The 17,035-nt window shown below is 45.5% G+C and overlaps 1 protein-coding gene across 1 annotated transcript in view; it reads left to right on the forward strand.

The window, feature by feature from the left end:
• Positions 1-16,792, forward strand: part of Csgalnact1 (chondroitin sulfate N-acetylgalactosaminyltransferase 1) — a 333,334-nt gene extending 316,542 nt beyond the window's left edge. The window contains exons 7-10 of the mRNA XM_032919242.1: positions 315-493; positions 1,475-1,569; positions 12,576-12,657; positions 16,011-16,792. Of these exons, the coding sequence (XP_032775133.1) occupies positions 315-493; positions 1,475-1,569; positions 12,576-12,657; positions 16,011-16,300 (646 nt within the window). The 3' untranslated portion in view covers positions 16,301-16,792. The remainder of the gene's footprint in view (positions 1-314; positions 494-1,474; positions 1,570-12,575; positions 12,658-16,010) is intronic.
• The last annotated feature ends 243 nt before the right edge of the window (positions 16,793-17,035 follow it).

Raw genomic sequence — 17,035 nt, forward strand, 5'->3', positions numbered from 1 at the left:
GTAGCATATACCTATAATGTCAGCTGAGGCAGGAAGATTATGAAATCAAAGCCAGCTTGAACTGGACTGGACTGCAAGACCTTTAAAAAAAAAAAAAAGAGCAAATCAACTTTGCTAGGTGTTCTCTGTCCTTTGAACCCTAGTGGTGTCTATTCAGCCTGGCTATTCTGTCCCTGTTTGAGGGCTACACCCCCCTCAGGGTAATAGAATGTTCAGAGTGGGATGGCCCCAGCCCTGCATTTTCTGAGGGACTCTGTCCTCCTGGATACTGTAATATGAGTTAATCCTTGACCTTCTGCTTCCCCACCTTCTAGGGCTGCCAATTTTAGAAACTTCACCTTCATCCAGCTGAATGGAGAGTTCTCCCGGGGAAAGGGACTGGATGTTGGAGCCCGCTTCTGGAAGGGAAGTAATGTCGTGCTCTTTTTCTGTGATGTGGACATCTACTTCACCTCTGAGTTCCTCAACACGTGTAGGCTGAACACACAGCCAGGTTTGTGTTACCTCGTTACTGCTGCTTTCTGGCACCCAGCTCTCTCATTTTCTTTCAGAGATTGCTCTGTGCACAGTCCACCCTGACATCTTGCTCTGGACTGAGACTTACTTTCCTCCAGTAACAGACAAGGAAGGTGACCTTGTTTAGCTTCGCCCTTGGATATTGCAGGACAGGCCTATCAGGCACACTAATTCTGGGACTCTGTCTTGTGCCCTTTTTTTTTTTTTTTTTTTTTTTTTTTTTCCGGAGCTGGGGACTGAACCCAGGGCCTTGCGCTTCCTAGGCAAGCGCTCTACCACTGAGCTAAATCCCCAGCCCCTCTTGTGCCCTTTTCTATATCCCACTGGCAAGTCAGATGAGTGGAACACGCACGGGAGAGACAGTAGGCCAGAGGACATGAGCCTGCAAAAGCCCCTCAGCTCTAAAGGGAGAAAGATAGATGCGGGCTACTTGCAAGGCAATGGCTGGGAGAAACCACAGATATAAAAATGATATCCACGGACTTAGACATAGCTAAGAACCTTGCTGTGGTCATTTGCTGTTAAAATGTGGCCGTTCTTCCAGACATATTGGTAAAGGGCAGCTACATTGAGCCCCCTGCTGCCCAGGGTCTCCCTTATCTCCTTTGCCAGCCTCTAAGGTTATGCTAGGTAGATACCAGTGCTTAAGGACTTTGTGCATGCACGACGGAGACAGCCATACACTTCCACATGTGTCACATTGGGAAATACAATTCCAGCCATTGACCGTAAACAACTTACATATATCCTCATGCTGGGAGGACAGAAAGATTCAAGAATCAGTCTGACTGGTCTAGCTGGTGGGTTACTTCTGAGATCTAGTCTAGTGTTGAATGAAGAGACAAGAGAGAGTAGACATAAATGCCTGGGCTATTTCAGACAGCTAGGTGCATATGGTCAAGCCCAGCAGAGGAAATGAATCACTCTCTTAAACAGATGTTTGCGTTTTGATTTGCAGGGAAGAAGGTGTTTTATCCGGTTCTTTTCAGTCAGTATAACCCTGGCATAATCTACGGCCATCATGATGCTGTCCCTCCCCTAGAACAGCAGCTGGTGAGTAATGACCCTGCAGATGTCTGTGTGTGTGGCTCATTACTAGGGGCACCTGACTGTGAGGCAAGGTGAATGGGCATCTGCAGACCAATCCCCTTGGTGGCTTTTAAGTCTGGCAGATTCTCTGGCTGTTGCTCCGAGTGCCATGTTGATTCAAAGTGCTTGCGATATTTAAAAGTGGAAAATAACTAAGGGCAGTATCTTCCAGGAAGGTAATTTCACACCTTCATAGCTCCCATCATTTTCAAGAACTACGATTACTGGATGCTAGAGCATGGTTTCTCTTTACCGCTACAAAATCTAACACGAAAAGTAAGGCTGATGGTTCCCCCCTTTTCAGGTGAAAAAGATAGAAAGGAACGGCTCACCACAGAATTACAGGGAGACAGTGGAGAGGGAGGGTCTGATCCTGTCTCCCGGCCCATTCCATCCCATCACCACTGCTACACATCCCTGTACTGGGGCAGGTGTTGGCATCACTGGTGTCCCCACAAAGGTAGCTCTCAAAGAAATAGTGGAGAGACTTCTCTGCTAAGATTCTGGCTGCACAGGTGATGGGTCAGGGAACCACAGAGCCGCAGGGCCTGTTCACTCTCTGTCATCACTGACCGCTGAAGCAGAACAGAAAATAGGAAGTGAGAGAAACCAAGAGAGGATCTTCACGCTTTCCCAAGGCTATTGTAACAGTGTCCTCTCACTCGTGTGGGGTGTACTCCAAGACTGTCACTGGGTGCCTGAAATAATGAATAAGACAAAGCCATAAGTGATACAAAGCCCTGTATACAGTGTGGCTTTCTCCGTTCTTATACCCACAGTAATATTTAAATTATGCATTAGCAGTGAGAGAGTAACAGCAATGACTAATGATAATATAGGGTAATTATAATAATATCCTAAGATAAACATTACTTAAAACATAATTTATTCATTTCTGGAATTATCCATTTAATATTTTCAGGCCTCAGCTGACAGCAATAAGTAAAACCATGGAGAGTGTATGTGGGGCGTATACTGTACTGTTGGCTGCTTGGGCACAGAGCAGACCCTTCTGTCACCCCTCTCAGGGTGATCTTTCCAGCAGGGAGATAATTTGTGATACTTCTGTGTCCTGTTAGCAAGCCTGAAAATGCCATGCTTTTCCCACTGAATACCCTTGTACAGATGGGACACACGAGTGTAATAGAACTAAGTCTCCTTGAGCCCCATGGAAGGACAACAAATGGGTTGATAACACGTGTTCTGCAAAGTTCATTTGCATAGTTGACTCTGTGATGCACTCTCAGAAGTAACAAAAACCCATTCCTTCCAGGCCTGTCCCCTGCCCTTCACCCTCCTCAGGCAATACCTCACAGCTAATATGATTGTTTACAGAACACTGCAACTTTGGGTGTTTTCTGGGTGGAGGTGATTCATGTCTCATACTCGTCCTAGCATGATTCTGTTGGGCTCAAGCTAGAATGTACATAAACATTCCCCTCATCCCCCATCAAATGCTAACACTATAGATGTAGTGTGGGTTTATGTATGGGCTACATCTCTGTCTGGACTTTATAGAGGAAAACAATCCAGTTTCACAGCCAAAGAACCAGTTTTGTACTTATGAGCAATAAGTTTCCCAAAGACAAAGGATTCTGGATTCCCATCCCAAGAGTTGCAAGCTTCTCTTGGGACTTTAAGGGAAAATAGAATAAAGTCTTCGTTTTCTTTCAACCAATGAGAATAAAAATCCCTTTGGTTTTAACTAAAGCTCTGTTTTACATTTGACATTGGCAATGATTAATTTTTCTAGTTCAGACTCATAAAGGCCTTATGTGCTTGCAAGGAATTCTTTTCATTTCATAATCTAAAGGTTTTGTCCTTTCTAGTTCATCGTGCTGAGAGCAGGTAGGCTAGAAGGCAGAGAAACAGACAGTGCAGAAGCAGGTTTGTCAGACCCACAGAACAGGCAGTGCAGGCAGAAATAACTCAAATCCCCGTGGCCCCGGCTAGCAGCCCTGAGTCAACCTACATTTTGACATTTATTTCTGAAGGGATCATTGACTTCTCTCCCAGTTCATAAAGCTACTGTTTCAGAACTCAGTATTTAAAATTATCGAGTTCAGCGAAATTCAATTTGAAGTCCTCCCATTCCCCAGAGAAATGCATGATTATGCCCCTCATTAAACAAGTCGTTTTCTAAAATTTTATTTGTACTTATGTGCGTAAGTTCAGAAGAGGGTATAAGATCTCTTGGAGCTGGAGTTACATCTGATGCAGGTCTTTGAAACAAAACTCAGGTCCTCTGGAGGAGGAGCAAAACCTCTTTATCAGTGATCCATCTCTACAGCCCCAAGAGGAACTGTGTCACTTGCTACCTATAAAGGTCTGTCCAGACCGTGGTGCAGGAATCAGAAGAATTGCTATTGTTCCATATACACAGACAGATTGGTCAGAAATCCCTCAATCACCCTTTATAGAGGCAGACGGATGGTCCACAGTTGCACAGCTAGAGCCTAGGGAGATGGCTCAGTGGATAATGTGCTTGCTGTGAAAGAATGAAGACCTGTATTCCTGAATGGCAGGTGAATGGCACATGCCTGAAGCCCTGGCACTAGGGATCTGTTTTACACAGGTAGATTCCAGCAGGAGAGGTAAGGCAGCCACTAGCCAGACAGGCTAGCCCAAACTACCTGCTCTAGGCTCATTGGAAAACCTATGTCAAAAAAATCAGGACAAGAGTGATACAGGAAGATACCTGAAGTTAACCTCTGACCTCTACACAAGCATGGATGAGCACCGACAGGCAAATGTGCAAGCACAGGTAAACACCAGCACACACCCATACACTCGTGCATGCCCCCACACACACACTCACACACTCACACACACACATACCCATACACACACTCACACACACACTCACACACACACACACACACGCATACACACACACTCACACAACACCACACACATACCCATACACACGTGCATGCCCACACACACACACTCACACACACACACACACACCCATACACATGTGCATGCCCACACACACACACACACACACACACACACACACACACACACACACACACACACACACACACACCTGTCTTCAAAATTAAGATGGAAAGGTCTGCATGACAGAGCCCAGCCCCCACCACTATGTCCCCTTGAGCAGGGGGACTAGACCTGCTGAGCATCCCCTAGAGAGCTGATGCATGAAAGAAATGGCCCAACGGGAATTCTAGAGGCAGACATCAAACTACAGAAATTAGTATAGCGGAGACAGACTGTGTAGGTAGCAAGACACCATAAAATAAAAAGTAACGGCTGGAGGTGGGTAAATTAGGAGAGATTTCCTCCCGAGGTTGCATTTTGGCTCTGTCTAGAAAGAGACTGTGGATATTAGCAAACCCTTGATAGCCTCCCCTGGAACACATCAGTACCTCAGATGAGGCGGGGAATGTAGGTTCAGAATGGGGCTGTAATAAAAGTTACTTCCCTATGCAAACAGGAGACTGCCTTTCCCAGCAGCCCTGCAAACACAACCTCCTGCTCAATGCCCCAGTTATGAGTTTTCACGGTTATCAGCCCTGTCATTTCCATGTTGCCTACAGATGAAAGCAAGGGTTTTTATGTGTGTACAGATGACTGTTTTTAAACGTCTGCATCCGAGTCATTAGTAACAAGTGACACTGTGGGGTCTCGTACTAATATTTAATGTTCTGAATTTTATGCCATGAGATGGAACTTATTGATGCTTTAATGCAGAAACAGCATACTGAGGAAGGGATGACTGCCATTTAAATAGGGTTCACTTTAGACATTCCACCTTGCTGGCTCAGCCTGTCAGCTACAACTCAGGTCCCCACAGAAGCCTCCTACTTCTGTCTTTGGGTTCCGACCCTCCCCACACTCCAGTCTTTGCTCATCCTCTGTCAGACACTGGTTTTGAGTAAACAAATTAATTCCACTTTTTCTTTTAAAAGCATTTATGACATATAGCCAATGGTGTGCTAGCAAACGTTTGGCAACACACTCTTGGAAAGAAGGGAGGGGGAGAATGCCCTGGTGATGGTATTTGCCAATTTCCGTGGTGTAAGTAATACCACTGTGGCTTTTTTTCGGCTAACCAATGTGTTACCACAGGGCATGCAGCTGGGAAGAGATGTGTGCAAATCTGGTGAGCCAGCATGGGCTGCCTCAAGCACAGGGCCGCAGACTCTGATTTCTTGTTGGGACTAATTGTCCTCCATAAACTAACTCCACCTTGCAAAGAAAGTGTCAACAAGCCCCACCACCCGGCAGATGGCACCAACTCCATGGACACCCATGTCAGCCTGCTGTTCTGTAGCACACCTGCTCACGGTCTCTGAATGCTGTCCTTGTTCCCCCAGGTCTCTGCCTTACCAGTTGTAGTCTCTCAATGTGATGTAGACACCACAGGCTGCTGTGTAGTAACCCCGCCAGCTTAAGCCTGCTTTCTCTGGGACCCCGTCCAGTGATTTTGGGGTGTGCTGCTCATTTGTCCTCATCCTCCCTGTGATTACACCTGCACCTCTTTACCCCCTCAAATAGTTTGTGTGTGAACCCAGAGGTGGGCATCAAGTGTCTTTCTTGATCACTATCCCCCCTAATTTAATCTATTTTTACTAGTTCATACACGTATTAATGTTTTAAGTCATTTTCCTCCTACTATTCTTTCTTGTGCTGCTCCTATTCTCTAAGGGGCTCTGCTTCTTCCTTCCACCTTATGTTTCTGTCTGTCTGTCTGTCTGTCTCTTTCTCCCTCCCTCCATCCCTCTCTCCCTTCTTCTCTCTTCCTCTCTGTCATCCTTTCCCACCCTCCTCCTCCTCCTCCTCCTCTTCCTCCCCCTCCTCTTTCTCCTCCTCCTCCTCCTTTTCTCCCTCCTCCTCCTCCACTTCTGCCCTCTTTAACTGAATATGTAGCTCACTGATCTAACTAGCCTGGGCAGACAGTGAGTAGTAGGGTTAGGGACCCATGTCACTACACCTAGCTTTTTATGTAAGTTATAGGGGTCCAAACTCAGGACTTTGTATTTGTGGAACAATCAATTTATCAAGAAGCCTTTTCTCAGCTCCTCAGTTGAGGTTCTTTTTTTTAGGGGGGTGGGGGGAGGCTTGAATTATTGACCATTTTAAGTATTGACCTGTGCTTCAGTTTTTAGCATTGCCCACTGAGCATGGTATGTGCAATGTACCCTTGCAGACTGGTTTTGTTTACTCAGAAAGTATACACTTACTGAATAGCAAAACTAATGTTACCAGATGCCATCTGAGAATCTCTCACTGTGACCATGTAATCTCCCATAATTGTCAACATAGGCAGGTGACGTCAACATCTCAATTCACATATATGCAAGTCTGGGTTCAGACTCCTTGCTACATGGGAGAGGGACAGCTCTAGGTGCTACACCGTGAGGCTAGGCTTGAATGAGAATGAGGAACTGAAAGAAATGTACTCTTTGACCTCAGTGTGCTTCTAGGAGGACCAAGAGTCTAGATCCCAAACTGCAGAGACCTGAAAAATCCATGTCAGCCTGAACCCCTTAGAAAACACAACCATCCTTTATCCAGAAACCAATGAGATGTGTGAGAATGAGGCTCTGTGGAGATCTGGGAGGAGATGAGATTTTAGTCTATTATTAAATAAATTCTGGAGACTCTGTGGCTCCAGAATACATTATTTCTTAAGAAATTATACCAGGCTATTCAAGGGAATCCTAGCCCTGAGTTCTGCTACAGCAAATTGAATGAACTTGAGCAAATCATTCTGCCCGCATTTTAAGAGGTCTCAAGAAGAGGGCACATAGCCTTTGCTTCCAGAACCCTCTGCAGTGTACTCACTGCCCTGTCCATTTCCAGATAATAAAGTGTGCACAGTGCATAGTGCTACCTAGAAACTTCTGCAATTCAAGGACTCTAGTATTCATGTGCAAGGCCTGATATATCAGGAAAATATCTCAGAACAAACCCAAAATTCAGACCCTTGTTCCAAAAGCATTCAGAATTTAAAGACAGCTGCAACATGTCCAGGACCCTGTGTAAGTTTCTGGGCCACATGCCAGTAAACGTGCCCAGCTCCCAGACATTTCTAGGACGTATAAGACTGGTCAGAGCTGGTTTTGGTTCTTGGAACATACTCTTTGATTTAGATAGAATACTCTGCCTGAAGACCTTGTTACCGTCTTAATTTGAATCCAGATTGCTTCATAGGCAGCTGTCAGATCCAACACCATTAAGTCAGATCGGCAACTGCTTGTGCTCCAGGCTCCTTGTGCAGCTGTGGGGCAGCCATGTTTCCCTCAGCTCTAGAGGGAATTGCTGATTTGTGTTTTGTGTTTTGATCGTATAAAAAAAATAATTAGCCCTGTCACATGACTTGCCCACAAAGCTGTGATTCTAGAAACTTGCTGTGGGAAGACCCAACATGAAACACATCCCTTTTATGGTATATTTGGGCCCACAGTCTTTTGTAAACTTCTATGAGGAAGGAAGGTACTGGAGAAAGAGTGGGTGGGAGACTAGCTACAAAGGACATCCTTAAAATGACAGTGGCTCCCGTAGACAGATCAATGAAATTCAGAGTAAAAGGAAGAGATAAGTAACTTTTCAGGCACTCCTGTAGTGGGAATATGGAGTATATATATTTTTTTTTATTAACTTGAGTATTTCTTATTTACATTTTGATTGTTATTCCCTTTCCGGTTTCGGGCAAACATCCCCTAATCCCTCCCCTCCTTTCTTTATGGGTGTTCCCTCCCCACCCTCCCCCATTGCCGCCCTCCCCCAACAGTCTCTAGTTCACTGGGGTTCAGTCTTAGGGACCCAGGGCTTCCCCTTCCACTGGTGCTCTTACTAGGATATTCATTGCTACCTATGAGGTTGGAACCCAGGGTCAGTCCATGTATAGTCTTTAGGTAGTGGCTTAGTCCCTGGAAGCTCTGGTTGGTTGGCATTGTTGTACATATGGGGTCTCGAGCCCCTTCAAGCTCTTCCAGTTCTTTCTCTGATTCCTTCAACGGGGGTCCTATTCTCAGTTCAGTGGTTTGCTGCTGGCATTCGCCTCTGTATTTGCTGTATTCTGGCTGTGTCTCTCAGGAGCGATCTACATCCGGCTCCTGTCGGTCTGCAGAGTATATATTTTAACACTTGGACGAATAGATGGAATTCCTTATGCCCGAGCCAAGGTGTTTAAGTCAGACTTTGTGCCTTAGACCTCAAGAAGGCAAGATCACTTCTGCCTATAGTCTAGATCTGTCCAGTCCTAACAGTTGTCACCAGTGGACTGCCTTTACTTTTGATGAGGTACTTGCCCATGAGTGTCTCTTACTTGAAGCCATTTTTCTTTCCTCTTGAAGGCAGGAGTCATGGTTACCTTAGAAGTGTTCCTTCTCCATTCACTGAAGAAGTGTATCAATTGCACAGCTGGGTAGCCAGTAGTGTTCTGGGTGCTGGAGACACAGGGGACTAAGGTCCTTGCTGCTGTTTTCCATAGGTGGTAGATAAAGACAACAAACTGGGAAACAAATATACCCACCAGCTCATTTTACACTTCAGAGAGCTGCTCGTATTACAAAGAAGTTAAGCCAGGGTCCCAGTGTAGAGGGAAAATAGGTACTTGAAATTGTATTGCCATTGACCTAGAGAGTCAGGGTGACCACTCTGAGCAATGGTGAGCAAGGGACAGGTGACCAAGCAGAGACTGTAGGGATACCATACATGCCTGTAAGGCTGGGGAGTTTGGAGAGTTTGGGGGTGGTCAAGACACTGGACTGTGTAGAACAGAAATTCTCAACTTGTAGGCTGTGACCCTTTTGGAGTTGAAGAAAATTTTCACGGAGTCACCTAAGACCATCAGAAAACACAGATATTTACATTATGATTCACAACAGTAGCAAAATTGCAGTTGTAAGGAAGCAATAAAAAACAATTTTATGATTGGGGTCAACACAACATGAGTAACTGTATCAAAGTGTTGAAGCATTAGGAAGGTCAAGAACCACGGATATAGAGGTTTGAAGGGAATGAGAGGAGGAGGAAGAAGCAGGCCAGCCTGGGTAGTAGAATGGAGGTTCTCTGTGGCTTTTGTAGGGTCTTCAGCAGTAATATAATTCCATCCCATCAGAAGGGAACTCTAGAGCATTGCATTTCTGCCAGGCTGCTCCTCAAGGGCAATGTTCCAGTCAGCAACTTGCTCCAGCTATGGTGGTAGAACTTCTAATAAGTGAACTCCATCTTGCCCTGAAATTGCATGCTGTAACACAACCATGACCGCTTCCACAAAAGACTATATTTCAGTGGCTTCTTCCAAGAGTGACTTTTTATGACTTACCAACTTTAGAACCAACTAAGTAACTGTTTCTATACAGCAGCCCCTGGGTCATAAATTGGTGGGTTACTATCCCACCACTCCAGGTGGGTACCACCCTTCCATCTACGTCCTTTAGCACAACCTTCATTCAGCCTAGCATTTTAGAACAGCTTCTTCTCAGGAGTGTTCATGGCTTCCTCCTCCATTCTTCTGGATTGTTCTTCCAGCATCAAGCTGTCCAGTAAGCCCTATGTAAAGTCCAGTCAAATATCTGAAGTTTGGATACTGGTGTTTCTCCTCCACTCCATGTCTGTGCGATATTTAGAACCCTGGACCATAGAGCCATATTGAGTCATTCGCTGCAATAGAAAACTTTACCTGACTTGACAGAAAAGGAACAAAATCCATTTAAAATCTGTTCAGTGGAGGTTTCTCCAGATGTTCCTTCCTTATGCAATCCTTCCAAGCTTCATTTTCTTCTACTGTCACATCTGTTGTTTTGTCTGTGACCCAAAGAGTTTCACCAGGGCTACACACAGAGGCATGGAGGGGGCATTATTTGCAGCAGTGTTTGTACCTCACCAGTGCCTACACCACTCTACACCACTGGTAAAGATCTCTTTTCCTCACCCCAATAACCATTATCTGCACATAAATCCTTGAAGAGGGGTTGGTGGGACTTCCTAAGTCCCTTCAACTCCAGGACAGAATGTTAAGGAGCCTCATCATGATCAAGATCTTGTGCCCATAGCATGACATAGACTTTGCGTCATTGAACTCTGGGGTAAAAGAATGTTTAAGATTCATTACCTCTTTTGCAAGAAAGATTTATTGGATATAATTTAGGCTGTGGGAAGGTTCTAGAACATGGAATAACAGTGACATAATACATGACCTGGAAGACCCTTTAACTATGATTTAGCTCAATTCTTCATCTGATAGGAAGGAGAACAGGGCCTTGAAATGATGAGGCCTACTGGCTCTCTCCCTCATGAGCTATACCACTCAGAAGAGCAGGCCCAGCAACTTGACTTGGCAGCACAATAGAACTGGCTCTGGTGGCTTGGGTTCTGGTAACCTAGTGCCAAGGACATGAGAGTAAGCTAGCTGACCTTGCCCTCTGAGGGCTGCAGCACTGGGTGAGCAATCAGACCAATGCTGGAGAGCTTACCCTGCTGGTCCAGGTATAGGAGAGCTGGTGGGAAGACCAACTCAGCTACCACCAATGCACACATCCAGGGCTTTGACTTGGCCCACCTCCATATCAACCTCATCTGTGAACTGCTTGAGCATGTAAAGGGCCAGTTCTACAGATCCAAAGCTGCAGGATCTCCATGACACAGGGCAGCAACAGGATAACCAAGAGGAATCCAGGTGAGGATCCAGTATTGATAGTGTAGCAGAAGCCAGAGGCCTCAAACCAGACCCATGACTCAATGCAATGAACTTGCATAAGAAATGCAATGAATTGCATAAGAAATGATGTGCAGACTAAAGAGTATACTGTGGGACACACTGTCATTTCCACAAGACGTTTTCTATGTTTTGCTTTGTTTATTTTTGTTTTTTATTTTCTTTTGTGCACAGGGGTGGGCACAGGACAGAGAACAGATACAAAGGGTCGGGAAGATGGGTGGGATTTGGGTACATGATGTGAAACTCACAAAGCATCAATAAAAAGTTGTTTTGTTTTTAAGTGGCTGAGACAAGACTGCCCCTCCTCTCATGAGCTGTTATGAACAGCAAAGAGACCCTGTTGTCAGTAATACTGACCCTCCTAAGGCCTCGGTTTCCCTTGTCTAAGACAGGTGATTTCCTGCCTTCTAAGCACCTATGGAAACTATAAGGATCATGGGGAAAAGTACCTATAAGGATTTCAATGACATTTTCAGAATGACTTTTGACAAAAGACAAATGTGTGTGTGCCCACATCTGAGCATGTGTATGTGTATGTGTATGTGTGTGTGCATGTGTGTTTGTGTGTGCACATGCCAATCTCATTATTGTTCGTGTATTGTACCTTCGGCAAATTTGCTGGAAATTTTCTTCAAAGGGAGAAACCTGAGAGAGCTGTGTTGCTCTGATTTTTTTCAGGCACTGTAGGCTGGCACTTCCCAGCGTGAGCTTTCAGGAGCAGCTGCGTCCTTTAGAGCTACCCTCTCCTCTGCCATCCAGAGGTCGTGGGGGCCAGAGAGCCAGGAACAACTGGAATCTCTCTTGGGTATTTTTTCTCTTTCCCTGTTGTTGGCCTATGGATTCCAAGTTGTTCCCGGGGCCTCTTCTCAACTTCCTGAGCCCTTTGCTGGCTCTGTGCCCAGGCCTGTGTGACGGGCCTGACCTCACTTCTTCCTGGCACTGGGATCAGGCCAGACGTGGGTGGCTTTTCCATGGCTTCACTGAAAAACTTGCTCTTTGAGATTGTTTTTTGTTGTGTGAGAGAGTGTGTATGCGTGTTGTCATGCCTACACCCCAGAAACATCCTAGCCAGAAGTGCCAAAAATCACAAAGCCCCTCTTCGGATTAGTTAGCTTATTGTAATTATATTTGGCACGCACATGTGCACACGTGCACACACACACACACTCACACTCCTCCTATCTTGTCTGGTTTTTAGCAGTCTAGAGCTCTGCTCATCTAAGTGTGTGAATACTGCTTTTACATACTCTCCCTGACAGCTTTTTTCTTGCAGGTCATAAAGAAGGAAACAGGATTTTGGAGGGACTTTGGATTCGGGATGACTTGTCAGTACCGGTCAGACTTCATCAACATAGGTGAGATAAAACTTCGTGTCTACTGCCACCTGGAGGCCACTGTGTCTACTGCCACCTGAAGGCCACTGTTCCCCAGACCTTGAATAAATCTTGCAGGTTCTCCTGGTAAAGGTGCTGTCATTTCCACAAACAGTGCTGCCCCTCAGGCCACAAGAGGCAAGACTTAGGACTCAGTCATATACAACAACCCCTCTCAGATGTACCCAGTGCCACTCAAGGTTTTACAATGGCAGCATTCAAGCAAGTCCTGGGGTGCCTCCTCCTCTGTGGGGTCTTGCTGTGGAGCCCACTAAGTGGGACATTGTGAGCCTCCAGCAAGGTGACAAGGAAAAGGAGGGTAATCTGAAAAAAGCACATGCAAAGAGGACCCATGCTTTACTCTGATGATCCAAAGTCCCATTCGTCACTTTAAGCTCTGAGTATGCAGTTGCTGTCAGCATGAGCACCCATGTGTGAACATGTCCACACATACAGACACACAGATACACATAAACACAGAGATGTAGATGTGCGTATACAAATGTTCCCAGTGACACATACACAGACGCACAGAGAAAGATATATACACACCTATTCACACAGATACATGCACATACTTGTATATTCAGACATGCATGCATATAGACATATACATGCATATACATATATATCATATAAACTATCATATACATGTATATGCACATACACATGAAAATGTACACAGGCACACACATACATGTGTATGCACTTAGAAGCTTACATGAACCCATTTTCAAATACATATGAGCCTGCCTGTAGGATTCCAAAACTCAGAAAAGAAAGGCCCATGGGTTTCAGCAGAACAGGCCAAAGTGCTTAGAGGCAAAAGGGATCTCTTGGGACTTCACAGCAAATAGAAGGTGAGAAGTAGGCTGGATTACACATGGCTAGGGCAAGAAGGAATAGGTCCAAAACCTTGACCTGGGCTCTGAGGGGCCAGGGAAGCCCTTCTGTATGTGAGTGATGGGAGACTCCTCTGCAGACCTCTGGGTATCCTTCTCTCTTCCCTACACTTCCCCAAGCCTGGGCCTGAAACTTCCCATCTTGAAATCAAGCAGCAGAAGCCAGGCCCAGGTTTGTTTTGTTCTGTGGAATACAGAGACCTTAGGACTCCCTAGAAATAACCGTATTAAGATGAAAATAAATATTAAACAACTTAGATTTGTATCCCCTAGGAGGCAGCAGAACAGCATGGTGCCAGTCTGGAGTGGCAGCTGCTTTGTGGAGACAGCAGGTGTCCTTTGACATCTCTCTGGGAAATATTCCTAAGTGGCTGGCGACATGTACATCAGATTCCCCGAAATCATACTCATTTTTAAAAAATAATTTCTATTTCAAGAGGCTATTGTTTCCTTGCTCTGTACAGAGGAAGATGATTTAATGGGGTGGCAACAGCTATGTTTATCAAATTTGGATTCATATTACATTGGGTTCTATGAAGATAGATGTCGCTATACATGCAGAGATGGGGAGCAGAGTGACCTGGGGAGGCCTCAGCCGGTCACTGCCATGACCTCAGAGCTTCAGAGTCCCCTTGGATGCTATTCTTTACAGTCACACCCTTATTTGTAGGTGTCTTCCTCATGACCCTGGATCTAATGCAAGGTACTGAAGACAATCGCAGTTTAGGTCAGGAAGCCAAACCCTTACTAAATTCTAGCTTGTGTGGGTTTGACATCTACTTCATTCAAGGACTTAAATAGCCCAAAGGTCTGGCAGGCTTTGTTGAGAGGGTAGGCTCATTCTTCTAGTCCCTGCAGAGACCATAGAAATGCAAATTCAAGACTAGCCTGGGCTCTACAGCAAGAGCCTGTCTCAGTGGAAACAAAACAATATCCTAAAGCTTGACAACTTAACCAGCAACCATGCTAGGAAATGTCACCCAGATGCTGGGTGCCTGACTTGTGACCTCTCCCCTCCTGTGCCACAGTCACTTGTAGACACAGCTTGGGGTTGGTTGGTTGGGATTTCTGGTCCTGAATTTTTCTGGTTGGAATTGGCCCTGATCAGAGCAGTGTGCATGGCTGGGGTATGTGAGTAGGGATAGAGAGGCTACATACAAATGTCCAGGACGTGGGGCTGAGTGTGGTCTCGCCTTGGCTATTTCTCATAAGAGCTGGCTGGGTAAAACACCCAGGTAAATGCAGAACAAACAGGGAAAGGGCTGGTTCTTCTTTGGCTCTACCTGGGACCTGATGGGCTTGAGGTTCAGGGGAAAAGCAGCTTCTGGCACGGTGATAAACACCTGTAACCCAAGCACTTGGGGGATGAAGGCAACATTGGCTGCACAGTGAATTTGAGGCCAGTCCAAGCCACATGAGACCCTGGTTAAACAGAAAGGTAAGCAAAACAAAGGGCGAGTCACTTCCCCAAAGTGAGACAAAGGCAACCAGGTGTTGTCTTTGGAAGGAGGTCAATATTGAATGAGACAAGAGTTTGCTTGGGAGAAAGCTTCAGAACAGACAGTGAAGCACACTCCTTTAAAGTGATGGAGCAGCCTATGGGAGGGTAGCCATGAAGGTTCGGGAGTGCTGTGACCTAGGAAAGGAGGAGTTCTTTTATGGGAGTGGTTTTTCCTATTGCAAACCCCCATTTTAACTCACTTAGCCCCCACAAGCCCCAAGGTTTATCCTCCTTGCAGTGGCAGAAGGAAGCCATACCCAGACAGAAATACAGGTTCGAATCACAAGGTGTCAAGTTCAAAAAGAAGGATGCTCTCAAAGCTCTTAATCCTAGGACGGCCAGGGCTAATTATTAGTACTGCTGATGGCTTTCACAAGCAGCCCAATCCTTAGAATCCAGCCCAACGTCTTGTTACATGAAGTTTGCATGACCTGCCATGAAGATCATTCATTCCTATTGTCCATATCTGTCCAAAGTCTCTAGTCCAGATGGACACGGGTAACTTAGATGGAGGGAGCTTCAAATAGCACTTCCCATAAATACCTCCTCATTGTGTATATGGGGATCGGGTGGAGGCCAGGAGGGAAGCTCAAATATTCCTCAGGTGTCATCCACATTTTTCATTTGGGGACAGAGTCTCCCAGTGGCCTGGAACTTGTGAAGCAGGTTAGGTTGGGTACCCAGCAAGCCCAGGTCATCTACCTGTCCTACCTTCCTGGTGCTGGAGTTGAAAGTTCATGTCACCCTTTCAGGAATCCACTCTTGGCTTTAAAAAGAAATGTGTAATGTGTGTTCTGGGTCATTGACCTCAGTTTCTCATGCTTATACCGACTGAGCTGTCTTCCCAGCCACTCCCACCATGCCTCTTGATGAAAAGTCCCTAGAAGCTGAGTGCATGCCACACAATTCAGTAGCATGTTCTGTCCCCACAGGTGGATTTGACCTGGACATCAAAGGCTGGGGCGGTGAAGATGTGCACCTATACCGGAAATATCTCCATAGCAACCTCATAGTGGTGCGCACGCCTGTACGGGGACTTTTCCACCTTTGGCATGAAAAGCACTGTATGGATGAACTGACCCCTGAGCAGTACAGGATGTGCATGCAATCAAAGGCTATGAATGAAGCATCCCACGGGCAGCTGGGAATGCTCGTCTTCCGGCATGAAATAGAGGCTCACCTTCGCAAACAGAAGCTCAAAGCCAGCAGTAAAAAGACATGACCTCCTAGGCACAGATTAGCCAAGACGTTTAAATTTTGTGCCTTTGGCAGTTACTGAAGAAGTAGATGCAACAAGGTATAGACTTCCACAAAGGGCAACAAAGAATCTGACTGATGAGCGACAGATGAATGAAGAGTCTCGGGTTTCTGTTGGCTCTGTGTATGGTGGTGACTCTGACTGTGTTTGCAGCCAAATGAGCTCTCTGGTCCCTGCTTGCTGAAATAGTCACAACCGCAGACCGGTTTCAGAAAACTAGAAGGAGCTGCAAGCGCACTGACTTCTCTTCTTTGGGTTGGTTACGTCAGAGGGCTTTGGTACTACTACAACTACCAAAGGCTCAGATGGAGCTCTCGGACGGAGCAGAGGACCTGTGTGAAAAGTGGAGATCTGACATTAGTGTCCTCCACCAGACAGTGAGCAAAATCAAAGGGACCTGGAAACAAACCATCCAAACTGTCATTTCCCTAGTATTAACTAAAAAACAAACAAACACCCTAAAAACAAAAAAAATGACAAAAACAAAAACAAAAAACAAAGCCAACAACAGCAAAAACCCCTCTCTTTCCCATTATTGTTTAGTCATCTCTATTCTAAAAATGCACTTTTTTTGCTTCTGAGCATTATGCTTATTTAATTACCCATTTCCAAGCCTTAGTAGGAGTACATTGTAGTACACACACTTTTATGATTTTTTTTAAAGATTTGTTTTTATGTTTTTGCTGATTTGTTTACTTG

Source organism: Rattus rattus, chromosome 13, assembly GCF_011064425.1.
Source record: "Rattus rattus isolate New Zealand chromosome 13, Rrattus_CSIRO_v1, whole genome shotgun sequence".
Lineage (NCBI taxonomy): Eukaryota > Metazoa > Chordata > Mammalia > Rodentia > Muridae > Rattus > Rattus rattus.